Raw genomic sequence first — 22,480 nt, forward strand, 5'->3', positions numbered from 1 at the left:
GGAGAGCACGCGTGAGCACGGGGCACGCGTGAGCACGGGGTACGCGCTCGCCAGCCCGGGCGCTGGCGGGTTTGCACACCCAGAGCTACGGGCGCGGGCAGACGCTGCGCGCACGCGTCCCCGCTCTGTTCCGGGGTGGCTGTCCATTCCTGCCTGCGTCGGTCTGCCCGTGCCGGGGTGCCGGCAGCAGCTCGGCAGGGCTGTCGTTCCCCCCCCCGCCCCAGCCTGCTGTAATCCTGACGGACAATAATCCTGCTGTGCCGGAGCCGGGATGGGCAGGAGCTGCCCTTGCAGCGGCACTGCGATTCAGCTGCCGGCTCTGCCGGTGCTGCCTGCACCCGCTGCATACTAAGGGCCCTCGGTGCTGCATCGGGCTCTGCCGCGCCCCGCCGTCCCTGTGCTGGGACCCTCTCTGGATCCCCAGGGACGGGGCTGGTGGCCCACGGGAGCCCCAGCCCGCAGCGTGGGATCTGCCCCAGGCACGTGCGCATGGCTGTGGGCAGAGTGCAGGCAGAGTGCAGGCAGGGCTTCCACCTGGGTTTTAAGCCTCCTGTCCTCTTGGTTTTAAGCCGAGTCCATCGTGGGACTCTCGGGCTGGCACCAGCCCAGCCGGTGGGAGGAGAGCGGAGCCACAGCTCGGCAGCGGCTGGGAGGAGGATCGGGACGGGACCGAGTCGGTGCAAACAACGCGGTGTTACCCCCCAGCACCCTGCGTCCCCAGGGCAGCCGGGCGGTGGGGCTGGGGCGGGTGCCCACCCAGGGCGGCATCTTCCAAGGGTGCTCGGAGCGGGTGCTGCGAGGGTTGGCAGCTGGATGCCAGGGTTTCCCCGCAGCCCTGGCGAGCGGCAGCTCACAAAGCGCCGCGGGCGCATGGCACAGCCCTCGGTGCCTGTCCGTCCCCTCCGGACACGCGTCTGGCTGGGAGGATGCTGGGGGGCACAGAGGGGCCTCGCACCGAGGGCTGGAGCTGCAGGCACGATGCCGGGCACGGGGCGGAGGTGAGTCCTCGGGGGGGCTGCGGGGCAGGGGGGGAGCTGGTGGGCTCCTGCACCGGGATCCCTGGCGTGAGGAGGGACCCTGGTGCAGGAGCCCTGCGGTGCCTCTGTGCCCGCTCCCTGTGTTCCTTCATCTGCCCCTTGCTCCTTTGATCATCAGGCTGCTAACGAGCTTCCCCGGCAAAGGCTTCGTTAGCCACACAAGAGCCCCGTGCTGCCTGGCCAGCACCTGCCTTCGATGGGCTCCAGCGCAGGCAACCTCCCGAGGACAGGGACGGGGACGGCTGGGTGCCAGCGGCTGGCAGGAGCGCGGCGCGGCCGGCCTGCGGCCAGAAGCGGGAGCAGCAGGAGGCGGATCGATGCACTGAATTATTCAGTGAGGGAGCGTGAAGCAGATGCGATGGCAACACCCCGCACGGGGGGCACGGGGCCACGCTCATACCCGGGCACGGGACCCTCCACTCAGCCAGGACGAGGTAGCTGGGCACCCACTGCCGGGCTGCGGGTCCGGTGCACCCGCCTGTGGACCTCTGCCAGCCCTTTGGGTGGTGGGTGCCAGCAGCACGGGGCACCCCACTCCCCCCCAGCACCTCTCCACACCCCGCTGGCCGCGCCAGGCTGTCCTGGGGTGGTGCCACCGGCACCGGCTGCTCTGTCCCCAGCCGCGCACCGCTGCAGCAGCACCCAGCCGGCACCACGGCGTTGGCACGGGCCACACCGGAGCCCGGCGACTGCAGCTGGCAGAGGGACCACCCGTTTTCACCAGGACCCCCACCGGGCTGCCACGTCTCAGGCGAGCGCTGAGCCATGGCGGCAAGAGCCCCCGGCCCCTCTGGCAAGCCTTTTAGAAGCAATGCATTATTAAACCGACCCCGTGCCAGCGCTCACGGCCGGCGTGATGGCGGGTGCCGCATCAAACCTGATGAATATTTCAGGCCCTGAAATCTCCCGCGCCTGCAGGCTTTATCCTGCGCCCCCTCACCAACCCACCCCCCCTCTCCCCAATTTATTAGCTCGTTTGCTTCCCCACGCTTCTACCCGGCACCAAGGACGGGACAGAGCAGGGTCACCGCGTGCGCCCAGCCCCTCTCCCCAACCCCAGGCTGGGGAGGGGGGGTGTCACCCACTGCCGCGGCTCCAGCCTGCGACGGACAGGACGGGCTGTCCCCGAGGGGTGGGTGGGCAATGCCGAAGGTGGTCGCACATCCCAAGGGTAGAGCCGGAGGAGGTCCCCGCTGCCGAGCTCGATGCCAGCCGGGGGTCCCCAGGATGGCTCCCACGTCCCCTGGGCCCCCTGCACCCATCCCCAGCCCTTATTCGGCACCGAGGGCCTGCGGTTCCCCCGGCACCGGCGGGGCGAGGGCAGGAGCACGGGGAGAGCCCTGGGCAGGTCACAGCGCGGACCTGTCCCCATCACCCCCAGCCTGGCACCCACCCCCCCACGCCACCCCGTCCGCCTAACGCCAGCGCTCCGGGTCCTGGTGGCCGCGGATGCTAATTGCGGCGTGATCTACCTACGGCGGGAGCGGGATATTGATGCTGCCTGTCACCCCTTGATCGGATTAACGTCACTTAGGCGCTGGTAACGGGCGGCTCAGAGATTTGCCACCGCGCCTGGAGCGGGGCCGGCAGCGGCTCCGGCACCACCACCCCGTACCAGCGCGGGTGCCGGTTCTGACGTGCCACCGTAGGCCAGGTCCCTGCCCAGTCCCACGGCTGCTCCGCCAGCTCCATCGCCCCTCGTGCATCTCCCGGCACCCCCAGGGAGCCGCCCTGTGCTCGAACACCCCCCCTCGGGGCCGCGGCACTGTGTGCACAGCCGCCGGCGTGGTGACGCACCGGGGAGCCCCTGCGCACACTGACAGCCCCGGCACGTGTGCTGCTGTGCACACCCACACGTGCTCACCCTCGGGCTGCGCACGGTGCCAGGGGCACGGGCAGCAGCAGCAGCAGAGCCGGCGCGGCCCCCAGGTGCCGTGCTCCAGCAAGGGCGAGTCTGGGGTGGGGGGGTCCCTCGGGGGGGGTTGGCTCTGCGCTGGCCCCACGCCCACCGTGCGCTCGGGCGCTCCTGTGACTGCTGGCAGCGGTGGGGCTCGGCGTGGGGCGTTTACGGCTCCTCGTGACCCAGCCACACGCGCCGTCAGCTCCGTGCTCGGCTCTCCATTGCCGCTCTGCCCACCGCTCCCTGCCCGGGTCTGACGGGTGCTGGGGGGGGGCGGCGGGCCATAGCCCCCACTCCAGATTGTGCCTGCCGCAGCCTCGGCAGCCCCCCGCCACCGTGCAGGGGACGGCACGGCCGGGGTGAATGGAGCGGCAAAGCTCCAGCGTGGGCAGGGACGAGGCCAGCACGGAGCTGAGCGCCAGGGCCGGCGGCTGCAGACCCAGCTCCGTGTCCTTGTCCCTTCCCCGGGGAGCTGTGGCTGCCGCGCTGCAGCGGGGCCAGGTGCCAGCCCCCGCTGCACTCATCCTGCCCGCGCCGCGCGGCTCCCTCTCGGCACAGCCCTCGAGCCCACTGGCGCGTCCTTGCCGCGGCCATGCCGGAGCAGGAGGGGCTGGGCCAGGACCAGCGGGGCCGGGGCTGCCGCTGGCGGATGATATTGGAGTGATCTTGAGGCCGCGAGGGAGGTTTGCCGTGCGAGAGGAGAGGAAAGGAGAGGAAAGGAGAGGAAAGGAGAGGAAAGGAGAGGAAAGGAGAGGAAAGGAGAGGAAAGGAGCCGGCTGAGTCACCCAGTGCCAGCTGCTGACTCAGGCGCTTCCTGCCAGGTAGCCCCCGCCGCCGGCGCGTGGGCAGCCAGGCCACGGGACGTGGCAGAGGGGGCAGCTGGGACCCTGGCGTCGCCTGGCAGCCCAGTCCAGCACCGACGGTGCCGCAGGGTGGTCCAAGGCGAGAGGGGCACGCGCGTGGCTCTGTGCCCTGCAGCGTGGTGACCTGTTTCTACTGGGATCACCCGCCAGCGGAGCAGCCGCGTGCCGGGGTGGCGTGGGGGCACCGCGGCTGCCGGGCCGTGGGAGCCATGAGGACCTGGCCACCCGCACCTCCCACGCGGTACCTCTGGGTGCCTGCATCCCCAGGGCTGGAGGGATTTGGCACAGCGGAGCCTGCTGGAGCCGGGCTTCCGGCAAGCAGGCGCCTGGTGCCCGGGGCAGGGACTCTGCGGCTTCCTCCCGGCTGGGCAGCGGGAGCAGCCCCGGCACCGTGGGACAGCCCGGGGCTGGCAGGCGGCGGGGCTGTGAGCCACGCACGGCTTCATCCGGCAGCTCCGCGAGGAAGCTGATTTCCTTCGACAGCCCGGCTCTGCGCTGCTGCCGCCACCCGGCACAGCTGCCCGCTCGTGGCTGTGGCCAGGCTGCTGGCGGACGACTTCGCCTTGGCAATTAACCCTCGTCTGCGATCCCGCGCCATCAAGCTCCACGTCAATTAACTCAAGCCGCTGAGGTGCTAATTAATGAATCACCCCCCCATGTCCATCTGCGTAGCGGGGCTCACCTCCAGCCTGCCCCCCCCCCCGCAGCATGAGGCTGCACTGGCTGGACCTGTGGCTTGCCAGGGAGGTAGTCCGGTGGCCGGTGGCACTGCCACCCATCTTCACCTCCCCTGTGCCACATCCCCACCTTGGATCACGCTGCCATCGCTCCAAGTCCCGCCCCAAAGCAGCCCCAGGAGGTCCCACGGGATGGTTCCAGGGCTGGAGGTCCCCCCTCGCCCCAGGTGTGTGTGGGGCTCATCACCCCACCGGGGCGGCACTCGCCCGGCGCTCGCCAAGATGCTGACGCAGCGCGACCATCCATGAGACCTTCATTCAAATTTAAAGACCGACGCGGGGATAAAATAGGGGCAGGAAGGAGCAGGGCAGCCGTGAGCCCACGCGCGTGCGGTGTGTGGCGAGCCTGCCCCCGGCGTGCCAGCCGGGCACGGTCCCCAGCAGGACGGTGGCGTGCCCAGCCGCCGGCGTGGGGCTGCCCAATTTGTACGGCTAAGCGCTGCCAGGAGCCGGGGACCGCTTGGCTCTGTGCAAACACGTCGGCACCGCCGGGTACCTGCTCCCCAACCCAGGTGCCGTGTTCCTGTGGCCCCAGCCACCTGCACCGCGTGCCATTAGCATGTTCTTGCCGTGTCTGGCTGGACGCGTGCCGGCACCTGGCTCCTCCTGGCAGGTCAGGAGCCCTGAGCTCAGCGTGTTCAGGGCCGTGTAGGTGTGGCCGGTGAATATTTCATGCCTGCGTTCACCGAGCCCTTTCTTGGTTACGCTCCTGCCTCCTCCCCGCGCTCTCGCCATGTTTATTTATTTAATGAATTATTTATCGGCTCCCCCCCTCTCACTCAGCTGGGCGCTGCTCTGCCGCTGCACCCCCACTCCCCCCCCCCCGGCTCCCAGCCCGGCGCGATGATTTATTGAATGCCGGCTCTGCTCTGCGGTTGCGACATGCTGTCACAGGAAGCCGCGGTTAAATATTAACCAGGGCGGGCGAAGCGGGTCCCCCGCCCTGCCCGGCACATGCAGACGGTGGGACCCCCGGGCCCACCCCACTCTGGGCACAGTAGCCACCGTGGCCAGTGCCCACGGCTGCCCGCTCCAGGCGGTGAGGGGGTGCCTTGCTCTGGTCCCCCCCTGTTTTGAAGCAGAAACCTGCTGGATCTGAGCGCGACTGGCACAGGGTGGAGGAGACGGGGGGCACAGAACAGTGGCCGGGGGAGGGGGTGGGGACCGGGGCTGCTTCATGCCCCAGCTCTCCTGGAGAGCTTGAGGCCTCCCGTGTCCTCCCAGGAGCAAAGCCACCCAGCTGGCCGTGACCCCGGCCATCCCCGCTGCAGACATCGTCTCCTGCTGCGGTCAGCAAAACCCAGCCAAGCCCCTTCCGCGTGCCGGCGGCCGAGGCTGGGCTCCGTCCCCAGGCCCCGGGGGTGATGCCCAGCGGGTGCCAGTGCCCGCACGCGGGTGGGCACCATGATGCTCAGGGCACCTGTGGCCACCCAGGTCCCTCCGTCCCTGCGGGAGCTCTCGGCGCGTCCCGCTGCGGCCCCGCGCATCGTGGTGCCCCAGCGCAGGGTTGTCCCCCCCCGCCCCCCCCGGTGACTGCAGCCACGTGCGGGTGCTGGCGGCGGCGTGCGCGTTGCCATGAGCGGGGGGTTTCCATGTGGAGGTGTGTGTTGCCATGGGTTTGCCGAGCCAAGGCGTTTCCATGGCGGCAGCGCGGTGCTGCTGGGCCCTTCCAGAGGTGCGCAGCCCCCCCGGGATGCCCCAGCACCGGGGTGCGCTGGGAGGGAGCTGCCACCACCGCCACTGCGCCCGGGCACCTGGTACCCTGGGCCCCCCGCAGCCCCTCCTGCCCCTGCCCCTGCCAGCATCCCCCCCACCTTCGCCCCCCGCCCCCCCCCGAGCCAGCCAGAGCCCTTTTCCACGTGTTGTGTTTTCTTCACTTCACTTCTCCGGATGAATAATTAATAGAGGCTTTTTTTGGTCCTCCGGGCCCTTCCGCCAGCCCCCTCCCCCTTCCCAGCAGGGCTCTGGCAGGGGTTTGCCCCCCACCCAGCGCCGCCGGCGTGGATGGGGGCTGTGGGGCTGCGGCACAGCCCTGCCGCGTGCGCTGCCGGTGCTGGGCCCCCCCCACGGTGCGGAGTGGGATGGGGGGGCTCAGCAAGACCCTGGCCACCACCATCCTCGTCCCCCTCCATGGGCTGGGGCAGCATCCGCACGTCCGAAGGGGTGTCGGGGAGCCCGAAAAAGGGCCCTGAGGGGGGAGCGGCTCCGCTCCTGCCCTGAGCCCCCCCCAAGCAGCTCTGGGGAGCTGGGAAACCCTCTTAACCTTGGGAACGGGCAGCAGATCCCCCGAGCCCAGGGCTACGGCGCATCACCCGCCCGGGCCCGGGAGCTGGCACGCCTGGGCGGTGGGGACGCGGGGACGCGGTGTTTGGCCCCGCACCGCCCCGGCCACGCTCGCCGCTCCAGCAAGATGGCTCCCAGCGGGAGCAGCCAGGGCCGGCTCAGCAAGCCCAGCCGCGGTTTCGATAGCCTCCCGGTTTTGTTTGCAAGCTCCTCCGGCTGCCAAATCTCCAGGTCATGTGCAAAGCCGGCTCTGCCGAAGTAGGGGCCGTCGGGTCCGGTGCCGGCGGCGTGCTTGTGCTCGGGCGCGCTCCCGCGTGGGAGCTCGCGGTGAGCTGCGTGCGTCTGCGCTGGTGCAAGCGTGCTCGTGTGTGCACGCGTGTGCTGGGGCGTGGATCACCTGGCACGCGGGCCCAGCGGGCGGTGCCGCGCAGCAGTTGCTAAGGGATCTTGCCGAGGACGGGCGGCTGGAGCTGGCACCCAACTCAATTGCTTCCGACATGGCTGGCGGGGACCAGCGCCCGGGGAGCACCCACCATCCCCGCGGCGGCTGCCGGCCCCCTGGCTACTTCTGCCCCACAGACCCACGGGGGGGGGGGGGGAGCGAGGCTGGGGTGTGGGAAGGGCGAGGGGACCGGCCCCGCGGGTGGGTGCTCGGCCACGTGCAGGCTCCTGGGGCACGACGGGACGGGAGGGAGAGCCCGGCACTGCGGCTGTGCTCCTGGGCACCTCGGCTGCCCTGGCACGGTGGCCCTGGCCTGCCTGTGCCGGTGGCGAGCGGCTGGGTGCCCACCCTTCCGAATGGCTGGGTGCCCACCCTTCCAAGAGCAGCTGGGTGCCCACCCTTCTGAGAGCGGCTGGGTGCCCACCCTTCCGAGCGGCTGGGTGCCCACCCTTCCAAGAGCAGCTGGGTGCCCACCCTTCCGAGCGACTGGGTGCCCACCCTTCCGAGCGGCTGGGTGCCCACCTTCCCACCCACTCCCGTGTCCCCGGGGCGGCCAAACCCCTCTGCAAAGATGTGCGACCCCCATGGTGCTGGCGGCAGCACCTCGAGGACCCTCTGGGGCCCTGAGCCCCCACCCATGGTTCTCCCACCCATGCGGAGACCCCAATGTCAGTGGGAGCTGGCGCCCACCCGCGGGGTCCCGGTGAGACCCCCAAGCCCGGTGGCACCTGACCCCAGCGGGACCCGGCCCCGGTGCCCCCACCCGCGGGGACCCGCAGCCCAAGCCCGCCGGGCCGGGTACCGGTGCCGGTACAGGCGGGCCCGGGGTGGTGGCGGGTGCGCGCGCGGGGGCGCGGCGGCGGCGGCGGCGGGCGCGCGCGGGGCGGAGCTGGGCGCCGGGGGCGCGGGGCGCGGGCGGCTCCGGCTCGGTTCTCCATTCATTGGGATCGCGGCGGGCTCCGCGGCGGCGGCAGGATGGCTGCTCGGCTGCCCGCGCTCCTGCCCCTGCTCCCGTTGTTGCTGTTGCTGCCGGGCCGGGGGCCACCGGGGGCCCTGGGCAACCGGCACGCCGTGCACTGGAACAGCTCCAACCTGCAGTGAGTGCGGGGCGGGCCCCGGGCCGCGCGGGGGAAGGCCGCCGGTACCGGCACCGGGAGGTGGCGGGGGGTGTCCCCGGGGCGGGGCGGGGGGGGGGGGGGCGCCGCCGGGAAGGACGCGGCGGGGGCGCGGCGGGGATCGCGCTGAAGGATGCGCGCGGCGGCGGCGGCGGCGGCGGGGGGGGGGGGGCGAGGGGGGGGGGGGCGCACCGGGCCGGGGGCGCGCGCGCCGGGACTGCGGGACCCCCCCGGTGCCGGTGTCCGCGCGGCGCCCTCGTGCGGACGGGGCTGCCGGACCCCCCCCACCCCCCCCCGGTGCCGGTGCGCTGCCCCTCCCGGTCCCGCGGCCCTCGCCCTGCCCGCGCAGGCGGAGGGGGGGGGGGAGCAGCCACCCGGCCGGCCCGACCCGACCTGCGGCGGCGGCGGCTCGGGGCCCCGGGGCCGCGCTGCCGGGCGGGGCGCGGGCACCGGCGGGGTCGGGCTCGGCGGTTCCCGGTGCGGGCGCGGGCGGGTCGGTGGTACCGGGGGACCGAGCCCCACCTTCCCGACGGCGCTGACCCGCCCCGCGGTGGGCACCGGGGTGCTGCGGGAAGGGCACGGACGCCCCCCCCCCCCCCCATCCACCCCCCCGGGCAGGGGGTCCCGCTGCGGCGCCCCCGCTGCCAGACGCGCCCCCCGCCTGTCTGGGCGCGGGAGCGGCACCGGCGGCGCGACGGGGTGGGGGGGGGCTCGACGGGTGCCCGCCGCCCTCCCCCCCCACCTCCTCCTCCCCGGTCCGGCGGGCGGCGGTGCCACCCTTGGGGCAGGGGCCGGGGGCTCCCGGGGGGGGTGCGGGGGCGATGGCGGGGGGCGGGGGGGGGGGGTTTGCGAGCGGAGGTGTGGAAATCGCCGTCGCGCCCACGGCTGCCGGGAGCCCGGGCGATCGGTGGCCACGGACCCGCCGCACCTCCCTCACGCCCCGTGCCGGGGGCTGCTCCCTGCCCTCGCCCACCCCGGGGGGCTTCCCGGCTGCGTGGGGTGCGTGGCACCCACACCTCGGGCTGGCGCAGCCACGCCGAAGGGGAGCGGGCACCGCGCAGGCTTTGGGGTGGCGATGGGTGCGGCTGGGCTGGGCTGGGCTCCTCCCGGGGCAGGGGGGGGGCTGCGAGTCCACGGCGGGTCCGTGGACCCCCTCCACCGGGATCGGGGAGCTGTGCCCGCTGCGATCGCCCGTCTCCCCTTCCCTCACCGGCGCGAGCGCTCGGGGGTGTGGTGGGAACGGGCGCCCAGCTGGAGCATCCCCGGGTACCCATCGGTGTCGGGGTTCCCCCGGGCTCCCCCTGCCCCGCACCCCTTTGTGCGGGGAGGGAGCGTCCCCCGGCAGCTCCTTCCCCTCCCATTGAGATTGTGTCGCCAGGCGGAAGCCCGGGCCCCATAAATTGTGCGTGTGTGCGACGTGCCGAGGCGCAGCACAATGGCGAGGCGCTCTGCTCACCCCGCCGCGCTCCGGCATCCCCCCCGCGCCCCATTCCTCCGGCCAGACCCCACTCGCCTACCGGCCTCGTCCCTATGCTGTGACATTGCCGGGACCTCGATGGGTGGGAGACTCCCGCGCCCCCACCCTCGCCCCGCCACAACCGAGGGGCCACCTCTCTCCGCCCCATCGCCCGCAGCCGTGTGCCGTGACCCGGTGCTGCCCCGGCACCTCCCGACGGACGGGGCGGAGGTGGTGCCGGTGATGCCCCCGCAGTGCCAAGCTGGGGGTGTCGCAGCTAGACGCCCGTGCCCGCTGCGCACGCATCTCTGGCGCGGCTGCGAGCGTCCGGCTCAGGGCACGGGCGGTGCGGTGGGGGCGGCTGCGGCAGAGACGTGTCCCAGGGACTCCGGAGCGCTGATATTTATTGTTAGGCAGTGCGGCAGCTCGGCCGCAATTATAGCTGCGCGGCAAAGTGTCTGGATTAGATAAATTATGGGGGGAATTAGGCTCCCTGGGCCGCAGCCTGCAAATCCCAGCAACCCCGCTGCAATCAGAGCAATAAACAAGCCCTGCGCGGCCCCGTGGGGCTCTCCGGGGAGCGGGGGGTGTGCTGGCAGGCTTGGCTGCGGGCCGCTCCTCGGGGACTGCGCCAGGCACCCCACAAATTTATTGCGTCTCCCGCCGTGCCGCCCCGGGCACCCCTGCGGCTCCCCTTGGCGGGAGGACGGGGCGAGGGGCTGCGCCGCGGAGCCCGCCGTGGTCCCAGCGGCGCCTTGGGGAGCTGGTGGCACTTCGTCCCCTTGGACACATGGCCGTGCCCCTCCAGTCCCCTGGCCACCACGGCAGGGAGGGCCACCGAGCGGGCAGGGCACCCCTCCCGTGGCGGGTTCGGGGTGCTGATGGCAAAGCCCAGGGGAGGTGCCGAGGTGGGATCTGAGCCTCGGAGCAGCGCAGGTGCTTCCTCCTGCTCGGCCAGGTTGTTGGCCTGGCTGCGCTTTCCGTCTGTCCCGTCATCTCCGCTGGTGGCAGCCAGCGAGCCCCGGGGGCGCGGGACAATCTTTGGCCAATCCCTGCCCTCCGCTCCCCAGTCCCGCCGGGAACAGGCGCGGTGGCATGGGGCGAAAGCGCGGGGTGGCCATGTCCCACCCAGCGCTGGCAATTTGGGGATGGGGGGGACCTGCATCCCTGGGGTGGCCGGGGGCTCCTGGGGGCATCCCCAGCCAGGCCGGGCCCCGGCGTGCCAACGTGTGTGGGACGCCACCTCCCCACCGGGTGTCCTGGGTGCCAAGGTGGGGACAGCGATTTGTCCCCGTGTGTGGGCACAGGCATGGCCAGCCCCCCCCCGCCCCCCCAGGCTGCTGCGGCCCCTGGGAGCACCCCAGAGCGGGTTGGGGTGAGCCGCGTTGGCTCCGGGGCAGGGACCGAGGGTGCTGGTGCCCGAGGCCTCAGGGCACGCGGTGCTGCGGAGGGGGCAGAGCGAGGTGCTGTGAGATGGGGGTACACGGGGTGCTGGCGCCTGGCAGAGGCAGGTGGGTCAGAGCCCACCCGTGTGTGCGGAAAGGGCCCGGCATGGCGTGCGGCCCCCCCCCCCCCCAGCCGCCAGCGCTGCCGCCACGCTCGCCTCTTCAAGGAGGCTTTTATCTGGCTGAGTCTGTGTTCCAGGCGGCGGGAGCTGGAGCGGGCTCTCGAGAGCCCGCGCACGGAGCAGCCTCTCCCGGGGGAGCGTCTCGTGCGGGACAGGAGCCTCGTCCCTGCTCTGTGCCCGCCGGGGGTGCCCAGACTCCTGGGACCCCGACACCGGGGCTGTGCCCGGCCGGATCCCTCCATCGCATCTGCCGGCACGCGCGGGGCTGGGGATGGCGTCGCCTGCAGCAGGAGGGTCCCCCCCCGTCCCCAGCGGGTGCCGGGGGCATCCAGCAGGAGGTGCTGCCGGGCGCGGGGCAGTTGTGCCAAGGGGGGGGCGGTTCCCCCCTCCGCCGCCGCCCGCGTCCGGCTGCGAGCCGGAGCTGGGGAAGGTGGGGGTTACGTCTCTCAGGCGGCTCGTTACCCAGCCCCGCTGGCTGCGGCGTCCCTGGCTGGGCTGGGGGCAGCAGCTGGGGGGCTCCGCCAGCCCCCACCCCATGGCTGTGCCCTCCAGGCTGGTCCCCGTTGGGCGCAGAGCCCCCAGGCACCCATGGGTGCCGGCTGTGGCGCTGGCGGGAGCTGCTGCTCCCTGGGGGCAGAGGGTGCCGTGCCCAGTGAGTCACTGCGCCGGGCGGCACCGAGACCCGGCGGCCGCAGCTGCGGCCCCGCGGGGTTCCCGTGGGAGAAGGGGCCGCGGCATCGGGGTACGGGGGCTGTCATGGGGTGCAACAGGGCCGGGGCCACCTGCTCCTGCCCGGGCTGGTAATTGAGTCACTGGTTGCAGATTGATGGTTTAATTAAAACCCAATTAGAAACCTCATTGATCTTGTTAGCAAAGCGGGAAGGTACGGGGTTTAGTGGAGATTAAAGGGATTGTGTGGCCGTCGATAGGGCTTGGGGGGTGTGGGGGCACCTGTAGAGCAGTGCGGGGGGTCCCAGGGTGCTCGGGCAGGGCTGTGCCTGTCACCCCAGGGTGGGTGCTGCCCTGTGGCACCACGGTCCCTTCGCCTGCCGCTGCATCCCCGGGGAGCAGCCCCCCGTCTCCCCAGGAGCCCAAATTCCCCGAGCGGGAAGGTGGCTCCAGGGACGCCGTGTGCCACCCGCGGCTACGCCGGGCGAGTTGGGGGGAGGACGGGGGCGTTGTGCCGTAGCGCTGTGCCACCCGCGCGCGTGGGCTGCGTCGCAGGCGCTGTCTGCCGAGCCAGCGCGCGTGTGCGTGGCCGTCTGGGCGCCGTGACTGTGCAGCGCTGCCTGCGTGGGGAGGGCTGGCACCGGGGGGGGGGGGGGCTGAGCCACCCGTCTCCCTGGTGGCTGAGCGGCGGGTGCGGGCGGACGGTCGGTCTGTCTGTCCCTCCGTCCATCGGGGTGGACTGACCATGGCGATCAACGCGCCTTCACTTCTTGCTGTCGCACGGGGTGACTGGAAGGGGACCGCGTAAATCAATGGCACTTTTTTTTTTTTTGTTCCCCGGCTGATCGATGGGCCCCGGATGTGCCGAAAGGGCGAAGCTGCCGGAGCCAAACAAAGGGTCCAGCTGGGCTGGGGGGTTGTCCGCCCTGGCACCCGGTGCCGGGGGGCACCGTGTTGTCACCTGCATCGGGGGACGCCCCGCATTGCCCCAGTCCTCACCGCCGGCACGGCCAACGTGGGATGCTGAGCCCAGCTCTGGCCCTGCCGCCCTCCAGGCCTTGCCCACGCCGTGGGGACGAGCCTCCGCAGCACGGGGGTCTGGGTGGGGGTCTGGTTCCCGCCCGTGCTGCCGCCGCCGGGGCCGGGGCATGCTGCAGTGCACCAGGCGCTCCCTAGCAGTGCACGAGCGAGCGTGCGGCGTTCAGCTCAGATTTATCGCAGCAGATGGGAACGGAGCAGCCGCCCGGCTCACCGGTGGATGTGGCTTGCCAGGTAGCCAGGGGCCGGCCAGTGCGGGGCCGGTGGGCGCCAAGCCCAGCCAGTGCTCGGGATGGTTCTGCCAGGGGACATCCATCTGCCCAGCGCCGACAGGCTGCTGGAAGGTACCACTGCCTTGCAAAGCCCTGCTCTAAAAACGCAGTCGTGCAGAAGTGATGCTGCCCGTTCTGTTCCCGCACTTAACCCTTCGGGCACTGCCAGAGCTCGCCGCGTCCCGCCGGCCGCACCGCAGCTGCCAGAGCCTGGGGATGGGGGTCCATCTTGTCGCTGGGGCTTCCCGGTAGTTGTGGGGGCTGGCAGGGACCGGGCAGCCTGTGCCCACTCTGGGTGTCTGTTCCCATCCTTCTGCCCCAAAACAGGGCCGTGGGCTCCCTGCCTGCTGCTGGGGCAAGGCTGGGCACGCCGCTCTGCCTGCCCTGTGCTGCCGGATGGTGCCACAGGCGGAGCTCCAGGTGCTCCGGTGATGGCATCGGGGCTGCTGGGATTCGGGGGGGGAAGCAGCTGCTTAGGGTGCTGCCCTGCACTCGTGGGACAGGCGGTCACGGTGCCGGAGCCGGGCACGGCAGGGATACAGCGTTGTGGCTGAAGCTGCTGCTGGAGTCCCCTGGATGTGCCCCGGGCCGTGGTGGCCCCGTGGCTCTACCCGTTTGGCCGCTCTCCGGCCCCTGCCAGCTGGTGATGATGCTCCGATGCCTGCGAGCTCCCAGCACGCAGCGGCGGCCAGAGATGTCCGTGGGGCTCGCTGCCACAGGGAGCGGGGCTGCCAGCCCCCGCCACACTCTCTGGGGTCCCCTGTACCCCTCCATTGCGATGCCGGTGTGCCCCAGCCCAGGGGAAGACCTTGGTGCCGCATGGGGCAGCGCTCGTTAGCAAGGCTGTTTATCAGGAGCCACGCTTCTTAATGAGCCCCAGCGTGGGGTCCCGGGGGGGTGGGGTGTGTGCGCCTCAGTGCTGGGTGCTGCAGGGGAAGGGGGGGGTACAGTTTCCTGGCACCCCAGGACGGGGTTTCCCCTGGCACCGCAGGAGATGCAGCTGGCTGTCACTCCCATGGGCACAGAAACCCGGGGCCAATCCTGGGGAACGCGCTTCCCCCGGTCCTTCGCTCCCCTGGCACAGCCACAGCCGGGCCGCGGTGAGCACCAGCGGCCAGCACCCACCCCGGTGTGGGGCAGTCAGCTCGGGGCACGCTGGCGTCCCAGCCCTGCGTCCCGCACGAAGTTAATTGCAATTTTCTCCTCGGGGCCATTTCTTTAATAACAAGCCTTTTTCTCCCCTCCCTTCCCACCACATGAAAGGGGGAAGATGAAAGGTCCCGCCGCCCTGCGGAGCAAGGGTGGCTGCCTCAGCACCTGGGCTGGGGAATAGCGGCTGCGTGGCGAGGGAGGTGCCGCGTGGGGCTGCGCTCCCTGCCCCACGGGTGACGAGGTCTGCCCTCGGCCCCCCACGGTCCCCGGTGCTGGCGGCAGCCCCAGGCGGGGAGGCGGCGCTGCTTGGGTCTCCCTGTGCCAGCGGATGCTGGGTCCCCCTTTGGTTCTCTCTGCGGTGCCTGGCTTCCTGGGTGCTGGGGTGCCGCGGGCCCTGGAAGGGTGCCGGGGCTCTCCAAACAGCGCCGGGGGTGGTTGTGCAGGGTGGGGCGTCTGCACGCGCGGCCCTGCCCGCTGCCTGCCCAGCCCTGCCGGGGAGACCCGGGAAGCCGGCTCCGCTGTGGGCAGAGCCCCGGGTGGGGAGACCCCCTGTGGGGCAAGGGCACCCCAAGTGCTGGGTCAGGGCCCCGCGGACCCGGGTTGGCCTTGACGGGTGGGGAAAGGGGCCCCGAGCGGGAGCGACGCGCTGTGGGGGAGCCCGGCCGCGCACGCCAGGATGCTGCGGTCCACGTTCCGGGGGAGCTGGGTGAGGGACCCCCCTCCCAGTGCAGCGGGGCTGGGGGGCCACACCGGCGCGGTGCGGGGAGACACCGCTGCGGCGGAGCGAGGTCCGGTCAGGGTTCGGTGCTGCCACGGTAGCTCGGTGCGGAGCCAGAGCCTCGCAGCGCCGGCTCGTAATTAATTGGCAGGAGCAGTGGGTCAGCGCAGCGGCGAGGATTACCGCGGCCGGGATTTCCATCGGGCACGGATTAGGAGCCAGCGGAGCCTCTCCTGAGTGGATCTGAGGGGATTGCCGCTCCTAATCAATGTAAATGAGGCTCCCCCAGGGCCACCCTTTACGGCATTAACGAACTAACGGGATTAGCCGGAGCAGGGTGAGAAATCCTCTCTCTGAGCTGTGGCGCGTGGCGGGGCTCGGGGCCGTGGTGGGCAGCCGCGGTGGGTCGGCTCGAGGCCACTGGAGCTGGAGAACACCGGGGCTGCGTGGCGAGGACAGGGGGCTGCGTCCCGCAGGGTCCCCGGTGCCCGTCGGTCCGTGGCAGAGTCAGTCTGCCTATCCCCTCCTTGAGGTCGCCAGAACGTTCGCGGTAGGACCTGGCAGTGCCGTCCCACCCGCACGTGTGGCTTGGTGCCCGTAGCACCCGCCCAGACTGCCGTCCCTCCTGCCCCAGGCCGGCCCGTGCCCCCCCGAGGCGGTGATGCCGTGCTGCGGGTCCGTGGGGCTGCGGTTGTGCGGCAGTCCCAGCGTGCCGGGGACTCCAGATGGAGGTTGCGCAGGGGGACGCTGCCGCCCCCCGGGATCCTTGCTCTGCGACCTGCCCGTTCTCCAGCCTCTGGGTCCCTTTCAAGGAGGGGGACGGTGTTTGGGAAGGCACAGGTGGTGTCCCTGACCCCCTGTCCCCCCCTTCCCTTGCAGCCTGCGGCGGGAGGGCTACACGGTGCAGGTGAACGTCAATGACTACCTGGACATCTACTGCCCGCACTACAACGCCTCGGTGCCCGAGCACCGACTGGAGCAGTACGTGCTCTACATGGTGAACGCGGAGGGCTACCGCACCTGCAACACCAGCCAGGGCTTCAAGCGTTGGGAGTGCAACCGGCCCCACGCGCCCCACAGCCCCATCAAGTTCTCGGAGAAGTTCCAGCGCTACAGCGCCTTCTCGCTGGGCTACGAGTTCCGTGCGGGGCAGGAGTACTACTATATCTGTACGTGGGGTGCCGGGGCGGGACCCCCACGCAGCCCCTCCCCCCCCATCTCCGGCTGGGTCCCCTGCACCACAGCACCCAGTCGTGCCCCTCTCCATCCCCACCCTGGCCAGGCCCCCCCCCCCAACCCCGCCAAACCCCCCTGGCTGGTCCCCCTGCACCCCTCAGCTGGGTGGCTGCAGCCCCCCGCCCCCAGGAGTGGGCACCCTGAGCAGTGTGGGGTCAAAGGGGGGGTGTGGGGAGGGTTGGGGGTGCTGGAGAGGGTGTGTAGGGAAAGATGGGGGTGCGGGAGAGCAGGGTGGGGATGTGGGCAGGGGTGCTGGTGCAGGATTGGGGTTCAAGGGGTGCAGATGCAGGACTGAGTTGTTTGAGGGGGTGCTGGTGCAGGTGCAGCTTCAGGGTGCAGGATGGGGGTGCTGCTGCATCCCCCCAGGCCTGGAGCGCACCCCAGGCACGGTCAGACCCCGTCACGCCCAGACCCACCGAGCCTCCGGGTGCCCGGGCTGGGGTCCCCCGGCGCAGAGCCACCCCAGCCCGCTCTTGCCTTGCAGCCACACCGATGCACAACCACCGCCGGGCCTGCCTGAAGATGAAGGTGTTCGTGTGCTGCGCCTCCAGTAAGTACCCCCGTGCCCTGGCTGGGGGCGAGCGGGGGGCGGCGTGGCCTGACGGCGGGTCCCCCACCCCTCCTGGGTCCCCCATCCCTCCCGGGGGGTGGGGGGGGCTGTGGCGCAAGGCGGCCGGGGAGCACGCCATCCCCCATCCCCTCTCTCCCTCTTGCAGCGTCGCACTCCGGGGAGAAGCTGGCGCCCACCCTGCCGCAGTTCACCCTGCGGCCCGAGGTGAAGATCGAGGACCTGGGTGAGTCGGGCAGAGCCCCCGGCCCCGCAGCGCCGTGTCCGTCCCGCCGCCGCCCGTGGGGCAGCCCCAGCCGCGGGGTCGGGATTCGGGGCCACCCCGGTGCCACCCTCACCCTCTCGCTCTTCTCCGCAGACAACTTCAACCCTGAGATGCCCAAGCTGGAGAAGAGCATCAGCGGCACCAGCCCCAAGCGGGAACACTTGCCTCTGGCTGTGGCCGCCGCACTCTTCCTCATGACGCTGCTGGCCTCCTAGCTCCCGGTGCCGGCGGGGGCCCGGCCAGCGCAGCTCTGCCGAGTGGGGACCCCCCGACCTGCTGCCCCTCGTGAGAGCCAGCGGGGAACCACTGCGGGACCACCCGGCCCCTCCGCACCGCCACCCCCCTGCCCGGCGAGCCACCCCATGGGGCAGAGGGCCACGGCACGCGCCGATCCCGGCTGGGACACTCCCTCGACCCCGCCAACGGCTGCGGCCACGTCTGCGATGATGCGGCTCGGTGCTGCTGCGTGCACCGCACCTTCTGCCGACACCGTCCCACAGCACGGAATCCTGCCCGCGGAGTTCTGCCCGCAGCCCGCCTGGTGCCCCATGGCTGGGGGGCAGCACCGGGCTGGGGAGTCTGGTGAGGGCAGGGACCCCCAGGGCCAGGCAGCCTGTACATACCTATATAGAGATCTATACATACTGTACAGAGAGCGACTATATAGATATATCTATACTGTACCATAGGCAGCAGTGCCGGCCCCGGGCTGGCTTGTACATAGTCGAACGTGTTGGATTTTCCTCGTCTTCCGTGAAGACCTGACCTATGCAAACGCACAGACACTTTTTGGGGAAAAACAAAACAAAAAAACCAATCTCAACCTTTTTTTCAAGTGCTTTGGCTGGTGATTTTCATATTCTGCTCTTAGTCTATAAAAAAAAAATAATAATAAAAGGATAAAAAAAAATGACCCCTATGATGGCGGTGTGCAGTGCTCAGCCAGCCCTGCCCTCCGGTGCGGTGGGCTCCGGCCAGGGCAGGGGATCAGGCGAGGGCAGCGAGGTGCCGACCTTCACTGTGCCACCCGCCTCGCCGGGCACGACAGCTCCGGTCACGGGCTCAGCGCCTCTGGTAGCGAGGGCACCCTGGGGTGCTCCCGCCGCCTCTGCTCCCCATCGACCCCCCCCCCCCCCAGGCATGGGGCAGGGACCCGGCGCTGCCCGCAGGAGGACAGCAGGGACGGCAGCAGCGCCCGCAGGTAAGGCAGGGCCCTTGGCACCCATCCCCGGGGGTGCTGCAGCGGGCGCAGGGGAGCCCTCCTCACTGTTCTCACCGGCTGCACGGGGCGAGCGGCCCTAGGCTGGCACCCCAGTGTGCCCGGGAGCCCCGTGGGAATCCCCGCTTCACACCCCCCCCCCGCCGTGTGTCTGGCTCTGCCGGGCATGCCAGCTCCTGCTTCGGGGGGATCTGACACCCGCCTGTCTGCGCCGAGGCTCCCACGGGGTGGGGGGACGCCCTCGGCTCCCCCCCCGGTGCCTCCGGCAAGCAAAGGGATGTGTGGGGAAGAGGTTATGCCTGGGGACGGGGTCATAGCTAAGGGGGGTGTCACTGGGGCTATGGAGGAATGGGGCACACCCCACTGGGCCCCCCCAGGGAGGGGGGCAGCCGTTCCCTCACACGGCAGCGTGGGACCGGAGGGGTTGTGGCCCCTCTCCCGATGGGGACCGACGTGCCGTGGATGTGGCCTTGGTTGGGGGGTCCCCACGGCCGTCGCGCTGAGGCGGCCGCTCTCCCCTCACCCCAGCGGGTGCTGCTGGGCGGCGGCTCGGCGTCCCGCCGGCCTGGGCTTGTCCGGGTGCAGGAAGAGCCGACGAACCCGTCAGACAGGTCCTCCGAGTGCTCCCGGCAGGCGCCGGGCTCCCCGCATCCCCCCCTGCGCTCCCGCAGGCCCGGCCTGCTGTGGGGATGGGGACCCTGCCCCGGACCCCCTTCCCGGGGACTTGGGGTGCCGCCCCTGGGCTGGATGGGCCCGGCTTGGCCACGGTCCGGCTGGGGCAGCATCCCCCGGCGCTGCCGAGGGCCGAATCCCCCCGGACGCTGGCTGTGGGGACCGGGCACAGCCCCCGTCCCGCTGCAGGGCCGCACCGGTGGCACGTGCCAGGGTGGGCTGGGGAGGCCGGTGCGGCTCTGTTGGCCTGTGCACTGGGCGGGGGGGGAGCAGGGCACCGAGTCGGCTGCCCTGGCACAGCGTGACATGGCGAGCTCTGCTTGCACAATCCCTCCTGCCGCTTGCCTCCGCCTTGGCATCGCTCCCCGGCGTGTGCGTGGCCAGTGCGGTGGGGCCCAGGCACCCAGCCCTGCTCCGCTCCGTGCCCTCAGGCAGGGCACAGCGTGGCACGCCGGGGGGCGGCCTGGACCAGCCGGGAGACTCCTGGGGGGCTGGTACGGGGAATCCCCAAGCCCTGCTGCCCCAAGGCAGGGGGGGACCCTTGTTGGGACCCCAGTACTGAGGCTCAGGTTCTCCCCAGTGCTGGGGGGGCGGTTCAGAGCCCCAGCAGCAGGTCTGGCTCTGGGCACAGGGTGTGCGCCTGGACCGGCTGTGCGGCACGAGGCTTTGCATCACCCCGTGGCAGCATCTGTCCTCCCCGGGCAGGGCTGGGTGCATCCCGCTCTCCGGCCAAACGTGTAAGGGCCTGGCGTGGCCAGCCAGCCTCGGGGATGCGGCTCAGCCCCTGCCACGCGCAGCCTGGCATTGGGCCGTGCCTACCTGCCGGGCTGCACGCAGCCGGTGCGGCACGTCACCGTGGCCTTCGCTCCCAGCCGCGGACTGGACAACTCCTCTTCCTCCCCCAGCCTCGTGGCTGGTGACGTCAGCCCAGGCAGGGGATGGGGCGCACCTGGGTGTCCCAAGCCGTGAAACCATAAATAGTTTGTCACAAGCTCCGCAGCCTCTGGCCAGCCCCACCTGCCCCGTGCCGCTCTGCCGCGAGTGTTTACGGCGCGAAAAGGCTTCACCTTTGTCCTGCAAACTGCAGCCGGCGTGGCAAGAGCCCTGCCTGTGCGGGCACCGACCCCATCCCATGGTCACCCAGGGCAGTCCCCAGCCCCACACACACCAGACAGTATGGCCGTGACCGCACGCACGTGCGTACCACCGCTGGCACCCCCGGTGCCGCTGCAGGTAGGCGCCCACCCTGCGTGGGGCTCTGCCCATCCTGCACCAGGTGCCGCCCACCCTGACGGTCACCTCATCCCCGCCACGGTTTGTCCTACACTGTTGGGCCCGGGTGATCCAGCACAGGGTGGTACCGGGGCACCCTCCAGCCCTGGCTTGTCCCTCGGGCTGTGCCCAGCAGGGGACACGTGCTTGTCCTCCCTCCCCTGGTCCAGCCACCGATGCTGGCACTGCCCTTTTGCCGTGGGCCAGGCACAGCAGTGACGCTGGGACCCCGCCAGGTCCCAGTGGCCTTGGTCCCCAGCCCTATCCCGGTGTGCTGGTGGCCCTGCCCTGGGGCAGGGGACCACGGTGCAGCGCATGGGGCAGCCCCTCAGCCGACAGTGCTGGGTACCACATCCCAGTCCCACGGAAAGGATCCGGCGTGGTGCTCCAGGAGTTTCGTCACCTCCCGGAGCTTGCACCAGCCCCATGGGGGTTGGACAGCCTCGGGCGCTGGGCTTTGCCAGGGGCCGCACAGCCCCCCCATCACTGCTCCCTGCCTCAGTTTCCCCAAGCACCCGGCAAAGGTGCAGCCTGCCTCTGGCACGGTGGGGGCAGTACGGGGGCGATGGCAGGACCCCGGGGAGGGAAGCAGCTGCGGTGCTGACCCGCTCCCACCACTGTCCGCTGTGCCCACAGCTTGTGCGTGCCACACTCTGGATCCCTGATCCCCGCGGGCTGCGGCCCCAGGGGGGTTCCCGGGAGGTGGCTCCTCTGTACAAGCCCCGGCAGTGCCGACTTCCCGGGAGCAGGAGGCCTTGCACAGTCATTATGGTGCAGGGGATGATGTCAGGCCTGGCCGCAGCGAGGGAGGATGAAAGAGCAGAAGCGTGTCCCCCTCCCACGGGAGCCGAGGGTGGGGAGAGAGGCCGGGATGTGGGGAGGACACGAGGGATGTGGGTGGAACACGGGGCACCCAGTCCCACAACCCCGGCCCCGTGGGAGCCCTCAGTTTGCTGGAACCGACAGCCGCTCTCCGGTTACAGCCGCGGTGCCGGCGCCTGCCCGAGCCCCTCCAGCATGCCAGGGGAGCGCTCCGCACACGGCTGCAGCGGCGGGCATGCAACATTACCCACAATCAATGGATCATTATGTAATAAACAAGAGGAAAGTTGTTTTGCAAATGCGGCTGAGTTATCACTTCACAACACGGCGGCGAAGCAGCTCTCTGCCGGGCTTAACAAGGATGGATCGGTGTTGGGGGCAGATGGGAGCAGATAGCGAGCCGCCGCGCTCCCCACCAGGCAGCCGGCAACGCGCCCGCTGCGCCCGCAGCCCCCCGCCCTGCACCGGAGGGGTCACAGGGGGAATTTCACAATATTGAGCAAACAGAGCCAGGGACGGCGGGGCGGGGGACGCGTGCTACAGCAAAGCCCTGGGAGAGCAGAGGCAGCTGATAAAGGGGGGGGGGGCTGCCCCTGCCACCCCCAGCCCTTCGGGTCCCCAGCACCCTCGTGGCAGCCACTGCGGCTCCCCAGCCCCGCTTGCCCAGGAGCTCCTGATGTCCCCCCGGCATCTCAGATGAGGGGGTTCCCATGGTGACGGCCGAAAGGGGAACAGGCCTGCAGGGTGCCCCCCCTCAGCTGCACCCCACGGCCGGCCGTTGCCTGCTGGCTCACTGGGGGGGGGACACAGTCACGGCTCGGGACCCTTTGCCCGACCCCCCCCGGGGTTCACGCCGCCTCCCGCGGGGAACGGCCCGGGCCTCACCCCATCACCCCGGTGCCGCAGCCGGGGGGTCACCCCCTGCCCACGAACACGCGGGACCACGAGTGGCGGTGCCGCCGGGCACCACCTACCCCCAGCCACCTTCCCCCCCCGGGGGGGGGGGGGGGTGTGTGTGGGGTGGGGGGGGGTGGGGGGTCCCTGCCCGGTTGCGGTGGAGCGCGGGGGGAGCGCGGGGCCGGCGCCCCGCCGCGCTGCCGGTGTTGTTGTTGTTGTGTCTCGGCCCCGGTGCGCGGGGCGGGGCGCGGGGGCGGGCGGGGCGGCGGCGGGGCCGTAC

General features: G+C 71.3%; 1 protein-coding gene across 1 annotated transcript; it reads left to right on the top strand.

The window, feature by feature from the left end:
* Positions 1-8,138: 8,138 nt before the first annotated feature.
* On the top strand, positions 8,139-18,232 carry EFNA3 (ephrin A3). The gene is made up of 5 exons (XM_075737267.1): positions 8,139-8,359; positions 16,129-16,418; positions 16,970-17,035; positions 17,202-17,279; positions 17,412-18,232. Exons 1-5 carry the CDS (start codon positions 8,238-8,240, stop codon positions 17,531-17,533), a joined length of 678 nt encoding a protein of 225 aa, XP_075593382.1. The 5' UTR covers positions 8,139-8,237; the 3' UTR covers positions 17,534-18,232.
* The last annotated feature ends 4,248 nt before the right edge of the window (positions 18,233-22,480 follow it).

The sequence above is a fragment of the Balearica regulorum genome, chromosome 28 (assembly GCF_011004875.1).
Source record: "Balearica regulorum gibbericeps isolate bBalReg1 chromosome 28, bBalReg1.pri, whole genome shotgun sequence".
NCBI classification, from domain to species: domain Eukaryota; kingdom Metazoa; phylum Chordata; class Aves; order Gruiformes; family Gruidae; genus Balearica; species Balearica regulorum.

Bases quoted from the DNA above. Each gene is read 5' to 3' on its own strand.
- EFNA3 (XM_075737267.1), top strand. From the start codon at position 8,238: ATGGCTGCTCGGCTGCCCGCGCTCCTGCCCCTGCTCCCGTTGTTGCTG. The intron at 8,360-16,128 runs GTGAGTGCGGGG...CTTCCCTTGCAG, and splicing joins TGGAACAGCTCCAACCTGCA to CCTGCGGCGGGAGGGCTACA. The intron at 16,419-16,969 runs GTACGTGGGGTG...CTTGCCTTGCAG, and splicing joins GCAGGAGTACTACTATATCT to CCACACCGATGCACAACCAC.